The sequence below is a fragment of the Pleuronectes platessa genome, chromosome 6 (assembly GCF_947347685.1).
Source record: "Pleuronectes platessa chromosome 6, fPlePla1.1, whole genome shotgun sequence".
Lineage (NCBI taxonomy): Eukaryota > Metazoa > Chordata > Actinopteri > Pleuronectiformes > Pleuronectidae > Pleuronectes > Pleuronectes platessa.
In genome coordinates, this window is record NC_070631.1 from 1967135 (window position 1) to 1985596 (window position 18462).

The 18462-nt window shown below is 46.7% G+C and overlaps 1 protein-coding gene across 1 annotated transcript in view; it reads right to left on the reverse strand.

Annotated features, from left to right (window-relative positions):
• plxna3 (plexin A3) overlaps positions 1-18462 on the reverse strand; it is a gene marked incomplete at its 5' end in the record, with an annotated part of 55176 nt that overhangs the window by 34605 nt on the left and 2109 nt on the right. Inside the window, 4 exons of the mRNA XM_053424852.1 lie at positions 13261-13443; positions 16191-16355; positions 16435-16982; positions 18206-18396. Coding sequence (XP_053280827.1) covers positions 13261-13443; positions 16191-16355; positions 16435-16982; positions 18206-18396 — 1087 coding nt within the window. The remainder of the gene's footprint in view (positions 1-13260; positions 13444-16190; positions 16356-16434; positions 16983-18205; positions 18397-18462) is intronic.

The window sequence follows — 18462 nt, forward strand, 5'->3', positions numbered from 1 at the left end:
TAACCATTAAATAACGCATGATTAAACCACTTCTTCCAATTAACTAACCAGTTCATTAACTACCCGCTTGACTGGCTCTGACACGGGGGGGGGGGGGGATGGAGGGATGTACAGTGTGTTGGATTGTGTGTTGTTATTCAGAGGTCTAACCATGTTCAGATTTAGACTGGGTGTGGCAGCAGTTCACTGGCTCACCACACACACATGCACACACAAACACACACAGACATACCCACAGAGACACACACACAGACACACACACAGAAAATAATTTGTAGATGGGCAATAAAGAGCGAGAGAGGAAGGATAGTAGACTCCTTCTCTTTTCATTCAGACCACACACAGTTTTACTACTGTACGTGTGTAGGTGTGTACGTGTGTGTGTGTGTGTGTGTGTGTGTGTGTGTGTGTGTGTGTGTGTGTGTGTGTGTGTGTGTGTGTGTGTGTGTGTGTGTGACGTCAGGCTGAAACATGTCCTTTGGGATAAACTTTATGGATTTCACTCTAAAACACGGTCAATAATGAGAGACAGAGAGAAAGAGAGAGAGACCAGGAGATAAAGCAGAGAGAGAGAGGGTGATAAGGGTGAGGACGGGCAGAGAAAAGAAAGAGACAAAGAGAGAGAGAGAGAGAGAGATGAAGTCATTTCCCAAGGTGAGTTCTTACGATGCACACACACACACACACACACTGTGATAAACTCTGAATGTGTGTGTGTGTGTGTGTGTGTGTGTGTGTGTGTGTGTGTGTGTGTGTGTGTGTGTGTGTGTGTTTGTGGTGGGATAGTAAGTATTTATCGGACAATCCTGACCGAGAATGAAAAGTCATTCATCAGCGGGCAAGGGCAGACACACACACACACACACACACACAGTAAAATTCCTGTTAAAGTAAAAATATTGCATTTATCTCAGTAAGAGCATAGGAATGGATTCAGGAAAAGTAAATTGTACTCAAAGTAAAAGTACTTCACTGCAGAATGAGCCCTCTGAGTTTTAAACTATTCGTCACATTTCAGAAGCTGAAACAATCAAAGGAAAAAACGAAATGTGATCCAGTAGATTCTCTGTCAGTTACTCAGGTAATCAGATTACTCAGGTAACTGATTCCTGCTCTTCCAGCTCACACTGTGTTTGATTTATAATCTATAATCGTATCATTAAAGAACGAGCTGCTGGATAAACACAGAAAAGTACAAGAGGTGAAAAGAATGTACTTAAGTAGAGTACATGATAAAAGTACTTAATTACACCAGTGATGTGTGCAGAGCATGTGTGTGCACGTGTGTAGGAGCATCACTGTTGTGTCTTTAGATGTTGTTCCATTTCAGTGTTTGTCTGAGGGGGGGGGGGGATGTTCTGACTCTCAGGTGAGAAGTCTGAACATCCAGATGTGGACGAGCTGACGAGTGAAGGAGCTGATCTCAGGAACATTCCTCGGATTTTAACTTTCTCCAGAAATAATTCAAGTGGGAGGAAATTACAGGCTTTCACGAATCATGTGGGGATTGGTCGAATGTGGGTCCTGCAGGAACTGAGACACGCACACAGACACACACACAGAGACACACACACAGACACACACACAGAGGTACCAGGTGTTTAGAGGTGCCTCCTAAACACCTGCATTCATTACTGTGGCAGCTAAACTATACAAAGAGAGAGAGAGAGAGAGAGAGAGAGAGAGAGAGAGAGAGAGAGAGAGAGAGTGTTACACCAGTCACCACATTAAATAATTACAGGAAACACACACACACACAAACACGCACGCGCACACGCACACACACACACACAGAGGTCAAACAGTAAACAGAGTAAATCATTACTGTGCTCTGTGGCAGGTTCAAACACGTTAGCTCTACGACACACTAACAACCGAGACGCACATGCGCACATGCACACACACAGCAGACACACACACAGACACACACACACACACAGAGCAGACACACACACACACACACACACACACACAGCAGACACACACACACACACACACGGCAGACACAGGGCACAGAAAGCCCCTGAGCACAGAAAGAGCCTCCACTCCATCATGACTCCAATTGTGTTGCTCACAGGGGGTTTATGTCCTTTTCTGGAAAAATCCCATAGATTAACTCTAACTATGTAGTGTGTGTGTGTGTGTGTGTGTGTGTGTGTGTGTGTGTGTGTGTTCCCCAGGGGGCGCTGCACAGGTAAGGGGGGGGACAAAGGTTCTGCTAAAGGTGAATTCGACTCAAACCTCGTCCTCCTCCTCAGAACAATGAGTCAGAGCTGAACACAGACACATGTTGATGTGATTCAGTGTGACATCACATCCTGGTGATGACATCATCCAGGCAGCAGAGAAACCAGCAGAGCTTCATCAGGTAAACGCAGGTCATTAAACCTCCAGGACCATAGACCACAGAGTTTCACTGTGTTGTGTGTTTGATGTTAGCAGCTCTCCAGACGCTCTCACACCTCGAACTCATGTGCTGCATTTTGCATGATGTGAAGAAAAAATAAAACGCTGTCACATGTTGTTCCTGAGAAATAAAAAACAATAACGTTCATGTGTGTTTCTGAGCCGACGCCTGGAGGCTCAATGAGCGTCAGGATCCAAAGTGCTTCCATCACGGGGCAGAACTCCAGAGAGAATCTGGATGTTTTTTAAGTTTCCTTCAGTCTCACACTGATCCAGTATCAGTTCTCTGTAAAGCACTGAGGTCAAGCTGCTTCAATAAGACACTAAATTAAATAAATATAAACTCAAATCTGGGCTCAAGAGAGAAAATCTCCCATTTCCCAAAACAGGCCTGTGGGCCGGTGGAGTCGCTGGTGTCAGCGTGTTTCCACCGGATCAGCAGAAACATGTTTGACTTCTGATTTCACAGATCTGATGAAAAACGCAGCAGATGGAAAAAATACACTTTTCACTCTTTAAACCTCGAGGCTCCAGAGTGAGGAGGAGCAGGGAGGTGACAGAGATCCAGGAGGTCACTGGGACTCAGAGTGTCACTGTGGTCCACACAGGAACCACCCCCCCCCCCGATCCCAGCAGGTGACGGTGAAACCATCACAACTCAAACGGCCTCATCTCGCTCCAAACTGGAAACACTCACTCAGCATCTGTGGATGTTTATCTGACGACATCTCTGGAAACGGAGGCTCTGTGGTCGGACCCGTTTTTTTCTTAATTGTATTTAATGTATTTACCAGAGCAAAAACTACGACTGTGGAAAGATTCAGATCTGAAATTATAACCATGATTATTCAAATAAGCGAATGCAGACGTTAACAAGCGACAGCCGGTTTTAACTCCGTCACAGGAGCTGATCCCACATCTGCTTTTAACTAACACATCTGGAAACACTCTCTCTCTCACACACACACACAGTTAGTACTGTACGTTGACGTTTTAACACCTCATTGATTGCTGCATGCCAAACCACACCCACTCTTTAGTTTAAAAAAAAAAACAACACACAAATACGCACACACACACACACACTACAGCCTCTCATTCACCCAAAGAGAACAATGCTTGGACTTGCCAGAAAGAGCCATCAGTCCATTTTAAATGGAAGCCCCTGGCACTGTGACACACGGACACACACACACACAGACACACACACACACACACACACAAATTCACGGAGGATTTATGGGCAGCTGCTTGGCCCCTGACTGCCACAGTTTGTCCAGGTGGACACATAAATCTAGTCCCAGGCTTCAGACTCGGCCTGGTCTCCCTGATCCATTTAGAGCCTATTAGAGGGTGTGTGTGAGTGTGAGTGTGTTTGTGTGTGTGTCACTGAACACGTGTAATCAGATTGGGATCTTCTGTCATAAACAATGAGTCAGCATTTCTGACGTTAACCTGGAACTGAAGACGCTAATTTATTCACCGACACGACAAAACCACCACGGACTGAAAAATCGGTCAAAAACACAAACCGGGTCCCAATTCAGGCTCCGCCCCCTTCAGGCCCCGCCCCCTTCAGGCGCTGCACATAAAGACGGATGAGATGACACATGACACACACTCACAGAACTGATATCTGTGAGTGTGTGTAGCTTGTTACAGATTGAGTGAATTTAAATGTGGTTTCATGAAGACTCTGTTGTGGACGTATGAGCCTTAGTGGCCTTAACTTATTTATAATAACATAATGAGACTGAGGTCAGAATAATCACATGTTTGATTATTGTGTATTCATAGTATTGTTCAGGTTATTGTGTTAACTGGTTTCTATCAGAATGTTGTGTTCAAGTAGATGTAGTCACTGTCTGTGCAGCTCTTCATTAACAGATCAGCTCTTTGCAGTGACTCTCTGTTGAGACAGTGTTTTTAAATACGAGTGTTTCTTCTCAGTGATTCTTAATAAACATGAACCATGTTAACACACTCAGACCAGAAGAGTTATTTTATACAAACACCAGGAGGGGGGGGGAGCAGTAAACCTGGAAACTGAACGTAAACGGTCGTCTCTGTTTGTGTGCGTGTGTTTATTTAGCTTCCTGTTGTTTATTTGCAGGAGGGAGGAGGTGGGAGGAGGTGGGAGGAGGTGGGAGGAGGAGGGAGGAAGGAGGAGGAAGGAGGAGGTGGGAGGAAGTGGGAGGAGGTGGGAGGAGGTGGGAGGAGGTGGGAGCGGCTTCAGAGACGACCTCACTGGTCCTCATAAAACAGACCTGAAGCTGAAGTGATGTCACCGAGATTTCTTGGAATATTCTGACACAGACACACACACACACACACACGTATCTGATTGGCTATCGGCTGTTACCAAATCGCTGAGGGGGGGGGTGGAAAGAGGGGGTGGAGTCAGGGTTGATTTCTCTGTTGCCCCAGCAACTATCGATCGTATCTAATTTAATTTACAGCCAATAAAAACAAAAACACCAGCTGGTCCCTACCAAGCGTGTGTGTGTGTGTGTGTGTGTGTGTGTGTGTGTGTGTGTGTGTGTGTGTGTGTGTGTGTGTGTGTGTGTGTGTGTGTGTGTGTGTGTGTGTGTGTGTGTGTGTCTGTGTGTGTGTGGTGATCCCAGGTGTGAAGCTTCCTCCTCCAATCCCACACGCCAATCAACCTCAGTTAATATCCAACCTTGAAATATCACTGATTATTTTGTGTGTGTGTGTGTATGTTTGTGTGTTTGTGAGAGACAAGCTCACACTTTAATTCCTTCCCCCAACATTTATCCAATCAATGGCCTCCCTCCCTGCTGAGACAGTCATGTGATTGGCCGGGAGCCTCAGTGATAATTAACCTCAGAGTTTAGTTAGATTTCTAACAAAGATCCAGACGAGAGAAGAAGAAGAAGAGGAAGAAGAGGAAGAGGAAGAGGAAGAAGAAGAAGAAGAAGAAGAAGAAGAAGAAGAAGAAGAAGAAGAAGAAGAAAAGTCATTGAGGTCAGAGACTGTTGATTAAAGCAGCCAATCAGGTTTGAGGTTCATCTCCTACCAGGCAGCCATTGGTTGACTTCATCTCTGTGAATGTATAATTCACTCAAGCCATTATTTTTCATCACATGACACGTTATCATTAGTGTTAAAGGATCATTCTGCTTTATTGTTTTTCTTAATTTCTCATATTGTGTCTTTTATTCAGTGTTTGTAAAACAAAGTGTTGTGAGTCAGTGGGAGGAGTTAACTTCAGACGCTCCACAGGCGAGAACCGGTCGTACCAACAGATTTGTCCGAAGTTTCTTTATTAAAGAGTTTTCTGGTGGAAATGAATCTTCTCTCTACTTGTGTGTCTCCTCCTCTTCCTCACCTGAGATCCCCTGCTCTGGGTTCATCTCAGTTTCATTCAGTGTGTGCAGGTGAAGCAGCGAGAGGAAGAAGTGCGTCTCCACAGGTGAGACGCAGGTGCAGGCGTCTCCTCGGGGACGTTATAAACTGATTCTAGAGCAGCGTCTCAAACCCACTGTGGTTTGGTTCCTCTCCAGATTTGAGTCAAAAGACAGAAACAGGTGCAGGCGCCTTCTAATAATAATCAACTCTATGAATTGAAATCAGCAGATTAATTTCCCTCCTGCCTGCGAGAATCCATCCTCCCATCGCTGCCGGAGAAGAGGAGAGAAAAGCGAGAGACCGAGGAGGATGTTTGGAAGAAGAGTGAAGCAGGTGCAGCCGCTCGGTTACAAACAGACATCACTGTCATTAGAATAAAAGCTTTAATTCCCCGTCGTCTCATTAGCCAATAATGGCTCTGTTCCCTCTGAATGCCACAGCTGATTGGCTGACTCATCTCCTCTAATTCACTTTGTGCTAATGGAAAAAGGAGGAGGGCGGGGGGGGGTCGTTCTTTTTAAGAAAGGAAAAAGCTTTCAGTCTGTCAGTTTGAGCAAAATCTGCAGAGAAGATTAAAAACTGTATTTTATCAGTTTTTCTGTTTGACATCGTAAAAAACTTCACCATTAGTCAAACTCACATCCATTAAACTCTGAGAGCAACTGGTCTCTGATCAGATCTGACGTCTCAGGTCCTCAGAGACAGACTCAGGGAGGACGTCTGCAAAGTGGGGTTCGGACTTTCTCTGTAGTTTGTCCATCAGACACACAAACCACAGCAGGAGATTCTCCTGATGGTTTGATTCACAGCTCGTCCAACCCGCCTGCCGTGCTGCTCCATGTCCTCGTCTTCACAGGTTGACGTCCTCGTCCTCTTCGTCTTTTCTCATCCTGAGACATTTGTGTTGTCTTGTTTTAATCGTCCCTCCCACTCGCTCGGGATGAATCCTCCAGATGATCTCCTGCTGTGTCGCACATGGGCTCCTTCGCTGGCAGGAGAACCTCCGGAGAACTTCGGACATTTATACTCGACTTCAGATTCATAACAGGACGGAAGCTTGTGTCTGTACTCTGTGTCTGTACTCTGTGTCTGTACTCTGTGTCTGTACTCTGTGTCTGTACTCTGTGTCTGTACTCTCTGTCTGTACTCTCTGTCTGTACTCTGTGTCTGTAGTTTCTTTTCCTCGGTGCTCATGAACGACTTCTGAAAACTCACGGAAACGGACGAACGAGACGAAACAGAGAAGAACAACTGGAAAGAAGAAACTACAGGTGTTTAACTGATGTTTGAGTGAGAAGCAACAACCTCCTGCACTGTCGCCAAGTCGGTCAGAAACTGTGTGTGTGTGTCTGTGTGTGTCTGTATGTGTGTGTGTGTGTCTGTGTGAGAGTGTGTTGGGAGGTGCGGTCAGTGCACCGTGTCTCCTCTCTCCCCTCAGGCCTGTTTGTTTTGGCAGCAGAACAGACGCACACACACACTCACAGACACACACAGACACACACACCCATCCTCCTGGGAGCCCCCCCCCATGCCGCCTCCTGCTTCCTGTCCTGTCGCCTCGTTCTCTCCTAAACGCTGATGACATCACGTCCCTTTGAGCCAATCAGCTGTCAGATCAGCTGATACCAGAACGACTCTGATGTGTAAGGGAATCGTTTGATGCTGTGTTTTAACTCCGGCCTCCAGGCGGACCCACACGTCACATGACCGTCCACGCACACTGGTCATGTGGTGTTGACAGGAAGTAGATCGTCTGCTCTGCACCGCAGGAAGCTGGAACGTATCATCTGTTCCTCGACGTCTCCTCCTGCCTCCTCTCAGACCAGCTGATGCTCTTCGCACCTTTTCCAGATGTAGTTATTCGCCATCAGAGCCCAACCAGCGCCCCCTGGTGACCAGTTACTGCATCACAACACGGACGGACGACCTCGGCTGATCTGAACGACGCAGGTGAAAGTTCAACATCGCTACCTGCTTCAGTTCGCCCCGAGTTTGGTCTCACAGGCTTCACAAGTTCACGGATGAAAGCCGTGTGAAACCTGAGGACTCGACTCGGGGCTAAAAGTCGACATCTCAGATTCTGGATGTTCGTTCTTTTGATAAGTTACAGACGTTCACAGTTACATTAACTACAGGACTGGGAAAAAAGCCAAAACCTTCCTTTAAGATAAAATCTGATGTTTGTTTAACGAGGAATTTAACCTGCGACTCTCAGACTGTTTCTCCTTTTCTCTCTCTCTCTCTCTCTCTCTTCCCGAGGAAACAGGAAAAGCCCATAACTCTTAGTTGCTGCTCAGACGTTCAGACCCTCCACAGCGAGCGTCAGTGTTCGTCCTCACCGAGACGCGGCCGCTCGCTGGGTCCTGAGAAACAACAAGTCGTAACTCAAGCTCTCTGTTGACTTTATCTCCGTCTGTGCCGCTGGTTTCCCTCCATCCGTCCGTCAGTCTTCTTCTCTTCTACCTCTCGGTTCCCTCGCTCCACAGTTTGACCTTTTTTCAGTGTTTTCTCTCTTTTGCACGTCGGTTGTTTTGATTTAAACATAATTAGGCTTCAGTTTAATTGATTAAGTTTTGCTTTTAATTTCAGGGGAAATGAAAAAGAGTCAAATCTTTTATTGAATAAAAAATAATCTACAAAGTTTAATCATATTTATTTTTATGAAAAAAAAGAGCAATAACACCAACAGAATAAAATCTCAATATCAAGGTCAATTAGTGGGTTTTAGTTCTAAAGTAATAATTTAAGTAAAGTTACAACAGTCTTAACCTCTGTTAAATTATCATATTTTCTAAGAACAGGTTGTTTTCCTTCATCCCTTTATATATTCCCCCCCCCCACACACGTTCACATGACCCCTGAGGTCAAAGTTCAGCTGCTTCACAACGTAAACCGTGTTCATAAAGTAAATATGACATCAGCCGTGTGACACGATGATGAACGACAGCGTCTTCCTCACATGTGGAGGAGGCCGACGACCCAGGTGATGGTTTAACTGGGAAGCTTCCAGAGTCCAGTCAGAGCTGATGTGATTAAGCTGTTAGAGGCCGACTGGGCTCGAGTCCCGGAGACACTCGACCTGCCGCTGGACAGAAACCACTTCACCTCATCCAAAGATTCTGCTGCTTCAGAACATATCTGGATTTAAATCATCTGAAAACATCCGGACATGAAAACATGTTCAGCTGCTGTGATCTGAGTCCAGCTCGGCTGACTCCTCGGAGCCATGAGTCACATCTGACTACACACACATAAAACACATGTTTTTATGTTCAGTGAGTGCAGATCGCTGCACACTTCACCACCGGCGATATCATGTTTGAACCATTTGGTGCATTTGAACTAGTGTGTAGTACTGTAGTACTGTGGGGTACTGTAGTACTGTGGAGTACTGTAGTACAGTGGAGTACAGTGCCTGAAGGTGCTGATGCTGCTAGTGATAACCATCATGATGTTACCGAGGCTGTGGATCTTCCACCGAGATGAGCAGATCTATAAACCCGCTGAAAAAAGGGAGATTGGCTCATTTGCCACTGGAGGAGTTTCTGATTTATTTTCCCAGTGCATCATGTTCAATGTCACAAACTCTCTCTTCCCTCGCTGTGTTGACAAATGATCACCTTCACCCGGGCGTCACGCTTCCTTCACAGCTGCAGAGCTGTTTGACCCGGGAGCGAGTGAAGAGCGTCTCCATTCACACTGAAGACAAGAGCCAGATGTTCGCTGGTGTTGGTGCGACACCGTTTCCTGCCCAATCGACAACAGGCAGAAATCAATTAACTTGATTCAGAATCTTTTTTCCTTCAGTGACTCAGTCGGTTCATCGCTGCTCTCACCACAAGCTGCTGCTTTTTAAACAGAGAATAAAAGCACGGTGATAAAAGCTGCTGTCTCTCTCTCTGTGTTCGCCTGATGATGCACCGCTGTGTATTTTTAACTCGATGTTCCTGAGTCTGTCTTTGTCCCGATCACATGTAGCCGAGCACGAGCCCACGGACATGTTTCCATCAGCAGGACATCAGGTTAATCTCCTTCCTGGAAACCGGGGAGTCCTGGTTTCATGTTCAACGACGTTAGAATAATAAATCACATCAGTCAGTCGCCGGCTGCAGCACGAAAACCAGCTGATTGTGAACAGCAGGAACACGTGACGCCATTTATCAGCCACGTCCTGAAGAACCAGTCCCGACCACTGACTCAGACCAACAGACTGACTCAGGTCAACACTGGTTATAAATGTTTAATGGTTGTTCAGGTGAAAGGTCACGTCTCCTATCTACTGGAGACACTGACTCACTATTCATTCTATTCATGGAGTCGTTGCCTTGCTCAGCAGAACAATGGCAGCTCCTGGAAAATAAACCTTTATTGACAATAACTTCATCTAAGCTGAGTTTCTCCTGCGTGTGTGTGTGTCTGTGTGTGTGTGTTTTCTCCAACCTGGCGATGGACAGTCTCTCTGTTTTTTAGTTTCCACTTTAACTTCGTCTCCTTAATTAAATTCATTAGAGTCCGATCGGCTCTGAGCGAAACCACAGGAACGCTCAGGCCGAGGAGGGAAGCCAGTGGAAAAATGAAAACAACAACCGATCGATGATCTGAGTGAAGCTGATCTGACGGATCAAGAAATCACAGACTGCGGGCGAAGCAGCTGCGGCTCTCGTTCCTTCCACTCGACAAACAGTCTGTCTACACAACAGATCTGTGGATTCCACCACACAACCTCTGATGAACACCGGACGAGTGAGGGCCAGACACCACAGCAGAGAGTCGCTGGTCTGAGGCTGGTTCAGGTCAGAGAGGATGGAGACGTTTCAGAGACATGAATATAGATATGAATGTAAAAAAAAAATCATCTAAATCAGATGTTGAAATAAACGATAAAAACTGAGATGATTCCAACACAAATGTTCAGCCGAGCCTCGGGCAGTTTGGTATTCCTGGTCTCAGAGAGCGGAGGAGGAGGAGGAGGAGGAGGAGGGGGAGGGGGGAGGAGGAGGGGAGGAGGAGGAGGGGAGGAGGAGGAGGAGGAGGAGGGGGGAGGGGGAAGAGGCCTCACTAAACATAGAAAGTGTCCTCCGCCAACTCCGAGTCACACTGAGCCAAACATCTAAAACCACAGCCAGCGATTTCCACCGATCCGTTCACTACACAGACGCCTCCTCCGGCTGATTCTCCCTCGCCCTCCCTCGCCCTCCCTCCCATAGCTCCTCACTCCACCCGTCACAACTCGGAGGTCAGCTTCCAGAGGAACATCTCCCCGTGTGAGTGAATATTGAAGCGGCAGCTGCGTGGGAGGAGAGGTGAGCGGGGTGAACGCCGAGAGGATCCATTCACATCAGTCGGCCTCCATTTTTAGCTTCCAGGCAATTAAAACTCATCGTTCACAGGCTGGAGGACGGAGAGGATTGTTCGGTCGAATGTGGAGGAAGAGGAGCGGGTTGTAAACGCAGCTTTTTATTTTTAATGACTGCTGAAGACGCAGATTAACGAGTCTGAGTGTGGACGTGCAGAATCAGTTCAAAGAAAAAGTTATGCTTCCTTCTGTCAGGAAGGAACCAGACGGAGAACATGAAGAACAATGATCCTCACTGAAGAACCACACTTTAACATTAATAACACATCTGTTGATCACAGGTTCTTAAAGATCTGGTTCTATAGAACTGGATCCAGACAGGCACTCAGGTCCTCCAGAGGTTCTACTGGGTCTCAAGAAGATTCTTTTGGACATGTCTTAATAAACGGTTCTATTGAGGTTCTATTGGGTCTCAGGAAGATTGAGGGGTTTTAAAGATTCTTCATGAGGTTCTATCGTAACTTTCTCTTCACAAACTGAAATCTGGAACTTGAAGGTTCTGTATTATTCTCCTGTTGGTGGCGCTATGGAGAAAAGGCCAACAAGACAAAGAGGGTTCATCCTCTGGAGATCAGATGAGGTTTTTGTTTGGTGAACACTGAGGTGAATCGATCGTGTTTCCTGAACGAGACGATTAAAGCTCCTTCAGGTCCAGACTGAAAATGTTCCTCCTGCTCTTCATCAGCTCGTCATCGCTCTTTATCGTGTGTGTGTGTGTTTCATCCAGACGGTGCAGGGACGAGTCTTAAGTCCTCCAGAGAGGACGGAGTCTGTCCTGCAGAAAAACGCCGACTGTCAGCGACTGCGGCGCCACGACAGGAAACAGACACCTCGCCGCTAAGTGGGACATTTCTCTGACAGCAGCAGACGCTGAGAATAACTCTGAGACATGAACGAGTCTGTTCTCCACCGACGAGACGCCGGCAGCTTCAGACCAGACGAGAAGGTCTCTGCAGAGACTCCACTCACATCAGGCTCTACACTCCTCGGCTGTTCATCCGTCCCGTCTGTGAATAAAACCCGCGACATGAACAGATTGTGTTTGCTGTGTTATGAATTCAAAACAGCACTCGGCTTATTTTCAGCTTCAGATAACAGTAATAACAACAGAGCCGCAGGCAGCCCCGGGCCGGCTCAGCACATATGGAGCAAAACACGAGCAGAAGAAAATATGTAAAAGAAATGAAATATTTATCAGATATGTATATTTCTCATGCTTATTACGATTATTATTAATGTGGAGTCACCGCCGGAGTCTGAACATAAACAAACAAGAAGCTGCTTGAGTTTTACATGTCAGCGGATCTGAGTGAGACTCAAAGATCAATAATTCCAAAACTTAAAAGAACATTTAATGATTCAGTCGGATCACAGACGAGTTTCTTATCATCTGTCAGATTCACATGAACCTTGATGAAACCAGCTGAATCACCATGTGACGCCTCTCGAGCTTCTGTTCAGTCAAATCTTATTTATACTGAAAGAATCACGTGTCCAACTCAAACCAACTTCAACACTGCACTTCACTGGCTCCTCGAAAATACAAACGTCAAAGATGAAGACCACCAATGTGAAGCCGTGTCCCAGTTCTGGGTTCACGTCCTTCAGAAGCTCCAGAACCAGTGTGTGGACCAAACCATCTCAGAGCGAGCCACACCAGCAGCTGAAGATGATGCAGCGTTAGTGGGAGAGAACGCACCAGTTTAGGTTTAGGTCCAGAGTCCTCTGAAGGGTGCAGCCCCTGAATTAGGACACAGGACTTAGGACTCGTGCACTTTGGCCGTCCTCTTTCACCTCCTGAGGCTGTTTGTTCATTTCAAACAGAACATGATCCAGTTTCCATTAAAACATCAAGTCTGAGGCTCCATCGTTACATTAAAGAACAAACTGAAGCAGATCTCTACACTTTCCTTCCTTCAGCAAGAGAAAGACCAAAAGAGCATCGTTGATTTAAACCTGAATGAGACTGAATATGATCTCAATCGTTTCTCCTTCAGAAACACCAGAGAGCAAAGAGACAGATTCATTCAGCAACAAAACATTCCAGCTCACAATCACACAAAAAACTGCAGCGTGGGCAAATCCACCAGTGATTTCCTGTCATTCCTCCCTCCATCCTTTGCTCCTACCTTCTTCAGCTGTCCGCTCCGGGTCCCCACGAACACCACCGTGTGCTCTCCGTAGGTGTAGGCCGCCACGGCGCCCATCCCCTCGGTGCGGTCCTCGTACAGCGGGTGACCCTCGATGACCCGGAGGCCTCCGAGCGGCTGGTTCAACACCAGACCACAGAAATCGTCTCCGATCTGCTTCGGCTGTGGAAACAGAAGAAAAGGGATTAAGATCCAGAGACTCGACTTTCAGCGAGGATCAGGTCATAGTGAACTTGTCCCTTGACCCTTGACCTTTCATCCTCGAGTCTGATTGTCTTTCATTAACAGGTCTGGAACCTTTTGTTTTCATTTCCAGTTTCCAGGAGAAGTTAAAAACCCACAATGCCTCTGGATGTTAAAGGACAAACTGACGACCAATCAGATCCACAAAACATTCAGGACGTTTAAATCTGTTTGAAATGTCACCGTCAACAAACGTCTTCACATCAGCAGCAACATCTGCCAGAGACACAGGAGCTCCCTGATTGGTCTGAACTTCAGGCTACGAGTCTGAATGATTATATTAAATAATCTTCGGGCTAAGATACGTTTAATGTTTAATCTTCTACGAGATCCTCAAATGACATGAAGGTGTGAACGGAGTCTTGGACACTTCATCAGGGTCCGAGCACAGAGACAGGTACATCTCAGAGTTTCATGCTTCTGTGAAGGGAGCGTATAGAACAGGGAGGGGCAGGTTTATTACAGGGAACACACACACACAGACACACACACACACACACACACACACACACACACACACACACACACAGGGGTTGGCTAACACCCTGTCATTAGCGGGCTAAGGCCTCGATGCCTCAGAACAGGGTGGAAACTCTGAATCACACAGAAAGGTCTGTTTTACTGTATTTACGGGGACTCAGATCAGCTGATCCTGAGCTCAGGTTTCACTCTGGATAAATATAGTTCCAGTAAAACTCTGTGTACGTTGGCTTTGTCTCTCCTCACTGTGCAACTGAAGCTGCAGAGCGGTCACTTTGTTCAGATCTACACCCAAAGCAGCCGAGCCGGGAGATTCTATAAACAGAACACAAGTTATACAACAGAGCAGCAGGGGGCGGGGCTTCAGCTTCATGTTCAAAGTGAGGACGAGTTGGTGAAACATCTCGTCGCGACCACAGAACCAAAGCATCTCAGGTCCAGGAGCATCACGTGATGACTTCACATGTTTTAAACATGTCACTTCTTTCTCCACGTCACAGCCCGTGTTTCATTTCAATCTCCCACCTGCTACAGAACCATTTATCTGCTTCTCCAGAAGATTCTGTTGGACCTGAAGAAGATTTCACTGGTTCTTTAAGAGGCTCAAGGAACTTTCAGTGTTTCCCATTAATTATCTTGACTGTGGCGGCCCACCATATTCTAACTCTTCCCCAGTCTCATAATGAAATGATTTTATTTTTATTATTTTGATGTGTGCAGAGCTATTGGCTGCTATGAGCCTCCTGCTCGGGTCCATAATGTTGTTACAGAACCTGCAGACAGTCGGACCTCATAGAGTCAGTCTCTCCTGTGAGGACCTTCACTCTTCAGTCTGTGCACGTCACTGGAATCGGTCGCATGTGAGAGTGACCTTCGTGCACACACACCAGCAGATTCAAGTTATTCATGTTCATTATATATAATAAATCATTCTCATTACCTCCCTCTATTAGAGCTGGAGCGGAGGAAGGTGCACGTGCTCAGTTAGAGCTCAAGCGGACGCATCAAATGCCTGTGTCATCATGATGGTTAATCACGTGCAAATACACAAACTGAACAGACACACACACACACACACACACACACACACCCTGCTGTTTATGATAAAAGAAGGAGGTCAGTCTGGACATAGGCCCCGCCTCCTTCTGTCTGTGTTTTACTTTGCCTTCAAGACACACACACGCACATGCACACATACACACACACTTCTAAAGTGACACGGGTAATTAGCTTGATGCTGATTGGTTGGTTGATTAGTCGGTCGGTCGGCTCATTGGTTGCTGGGAGCAAACCTCCCCCTCCCCCCTCCCCCTCCCCGCGGGTTTCCCTGCCTGGTTACCATGGTTACCACTGCAGGCCATTACCACCATGAATAAGAACATCTCCCTCCCAACCTGAAATAACCTCACTGCAGACACACAAACACACACACACACACACACACACACACACACACTCCTCTTGGTTTCACATGTTGCGTTACGTTTTGTCTTTACCCATCAGTGCAAATGAAAAGATTTGCAAAAGACCCTGAGTTTGTGTGTCTGTGTGTGAGTATGTGTGTGAGTATGTGTGTGTGTGTGTGTGTGTGTGTGTGTCTGTGTGTGTGTGTGTCTGTGTGTGTGTGTCGCAGCCTGGAGGAAGCCTCGGGCCAGACCATGATCCACTGAGGGGAAAACACAGGGACGGAAAACTGAAGAAGACGTTTCCGTTTTCTTTCACCTGCTGGAATTTTATTTTTAATTACTTTAATTTCTCGCCTCACTCAATTTTATTCATTTGATTTTTTTTTTTATTCTAATAGTTCCTGATGATGTTTTCAGAAACATAATTGGATGGATATGAATCTGGATAATCTTTTAGATTCTGAGGTTTTATTCCTCCACCAGTTCAGTTTCAGTCCCTCCAGGATTTTATAACATAATAACATTCACAATAATATGAAGTCACCATGACCTTTGACCTTTGGATTAGAATCAGTTCATCTTTGAGTCAAAGGGAATGTTTGTACCAAACTGGAACAAACGTCATCACGGTGCTTGTGAGATATCGTGTTCACGACATTTAGACAAACACGGAAAACCTGAAAACACAATGTCTCCGCCCACTAGGTGTCCCCAGCCCGGAGACATCAGGACTGCAGGTGAGGACGTGGTTGGTGGTTGGTGGTTCAGTGGTTGACTCACCGTGTGGATGCAGGGCAGCTCCTTGTTGAGCAGCCACGGTAAGGAGAGGCGTCCCTCTCCACGGTAGCAGGAGCGGATCCTCTCCCTCATGGCCAGGTTGATGTTGTGGAGGGTGAACAGGCAGAGGACGGTTTCTCTGGGCGGGTTGGAGCGATTCTTCTGACCCTGAGACGATGAACAGAGTGTGAGCAAGGCACTACCCCTTAGAATACCCACCCAACAAGTGACAGAGAAGTTCATTTACCTGAGAAAAGACAACAAACAGGACGTCGTCGTCCTCCGACAGGCCGAGCGCCTGGGCCAGCCGCCGCCCCGGCTTCTGCTTGTACGCGGCCTGGACCAGTCGGTACTCCACGCCGTCCTTGGTGCAGCCCAGAGGAAACTCCACGTACGAGTAGAACTCCGTGTCGTTGGAACACATCCTGACGATCTTAGAGGTGAAGAACTTCTCTCCGCCGGCGTCCATCTGCGTCAGCTGCGTGTCCAGCTGCAGCGTCAGGAAGTAGACGTAGGTGCGGCTGGAGAAGCCGTAGACGTAGTAGATGTCGAAGGCCGGGTAGAGGGACAGCGTGTCCGACGGGATCTTGATCTGGGACGACACAAACTCGTCCTGGTAGACCAGCGAGAACATGTTGACGCTCTCCTCGTCCGCCACCAGCTTCCTGCTGGACAGCGTGGGGAAGTACTCGGACTTCCCGTCGATGGCGGCACCGATGAAGAGGCGGCTGCCGCCCTTCGCCGGCTTCTTCCTCTTGGGGTCAGCTGTCCAGTCGTCCTCTCCCACAACCACACCTGCAGAGGACAGATGTTCACAGATGTTCACAAGTGACTGGATGTTCATCCTTTCTGCTCCGCCTTCATATTTACTGATCTTCTCATGAATTAATACATTTCTCAATTCATGAGTCTCCGTTTGAATCCATTTAAAACATCCTGTGGTGACGTCGGTTTACTTATTAAACTAGAATCAACACAACTGTCGTCAGCCTCCTCATCTGATCCTGGACATTATGATGTCACAGTGAAGTCGACCTTCGACCCTTTGGACGTAAAACGTTTTGGGTGCATTTGTGAAATGTCATAATTAACACGTTAATTCTTAAATTATGACTGAACAGTTAAACCCTCCATCTGGAACATTTGTTACTCAAACATCTTCTTCATGATTATGTTTTACTCAAAGAAACAGAACATATTTTACATTTTAGCAAAACATTTGACAGATTATTCTTTTGTAAAACTTATTGTTGATCATTAAAAAATTTTATGTAAAAATCAAGGATCCAGATGTGGAATGAATCCGTCAGACGTCTTCCACCACAGGAGCTCAGTGACACGTTGTCGGATGTCAATCATCCTTCAGCGTTTTTGCTCAAAGTAAAATGTGCAGCAGCTGATTCTGCATAAAAACCTGTCAAATATTTTGACAGATGACTGACGAGTGCAGGTCGACACGTTTCCTCAGATTCTCAGGAACAAAGTCGAGAACAAACGCTGCAGCTTTGTTTTTCCTTCTGTTTCGTGACATCAGCAGAAAATCGGAGCTGACGGAGGTGAACCTGCAGCCGGAGCCTCCGACTTCACACCAGTGTTTATTCTTCTGAGGACGTTCATCATGAGGCCATGGACATGTAGTTAGACTTGTGTCAAATGGACGGAGGCCTCATGCAAACGGTGTCTTTCTCAGTTTGAGTCTCAACTCTCTGAGACACTTTAATAAACATCTCTCTTCTCCTCAGTGTCTCACAGTGTTTCTCTTTGTTTCTAACCAGACGTTCAGTTTTAATCGTCCATTAAATCTTTGTGCCGACACAATTTAAAGCCTCGTAAATCAGAAATGTTTCAGTTAATTTATAAAAACACTGTGACCAAAGTGTTATGTAGTAGAGTACAACAGATCTGATGTGCGTCAGTCTGAAGATCCAAAGAATCTTTGAGCAAAGAACAAACTTTGACTATTTTATCATCTGGAGACGTTTGATATGAGGATCAAGTCGGTGAAGAACCCGGCTCACCTGCCATCCCATCAGCCTCCCTGGCTCCAGACAGGTAGTGCTCCTTGCGGTGATGCGGCTCGCCCAGTTTGAAGAGATCCTCCAGTCGCAGGAACTGACACACCCCCTGCCAGATGGAGCCGCACGCCACCAGCCGGTTCCCCGTGTAGTCCACCAGGAGGAGCTTGTTCACGTTATCGGACGACTCCAGCCTGAGGACAGACAGGTGAGGGGTTAGACGGGTCAGAAGTTAGACAAGTGAGACAGGAGTAGACAGG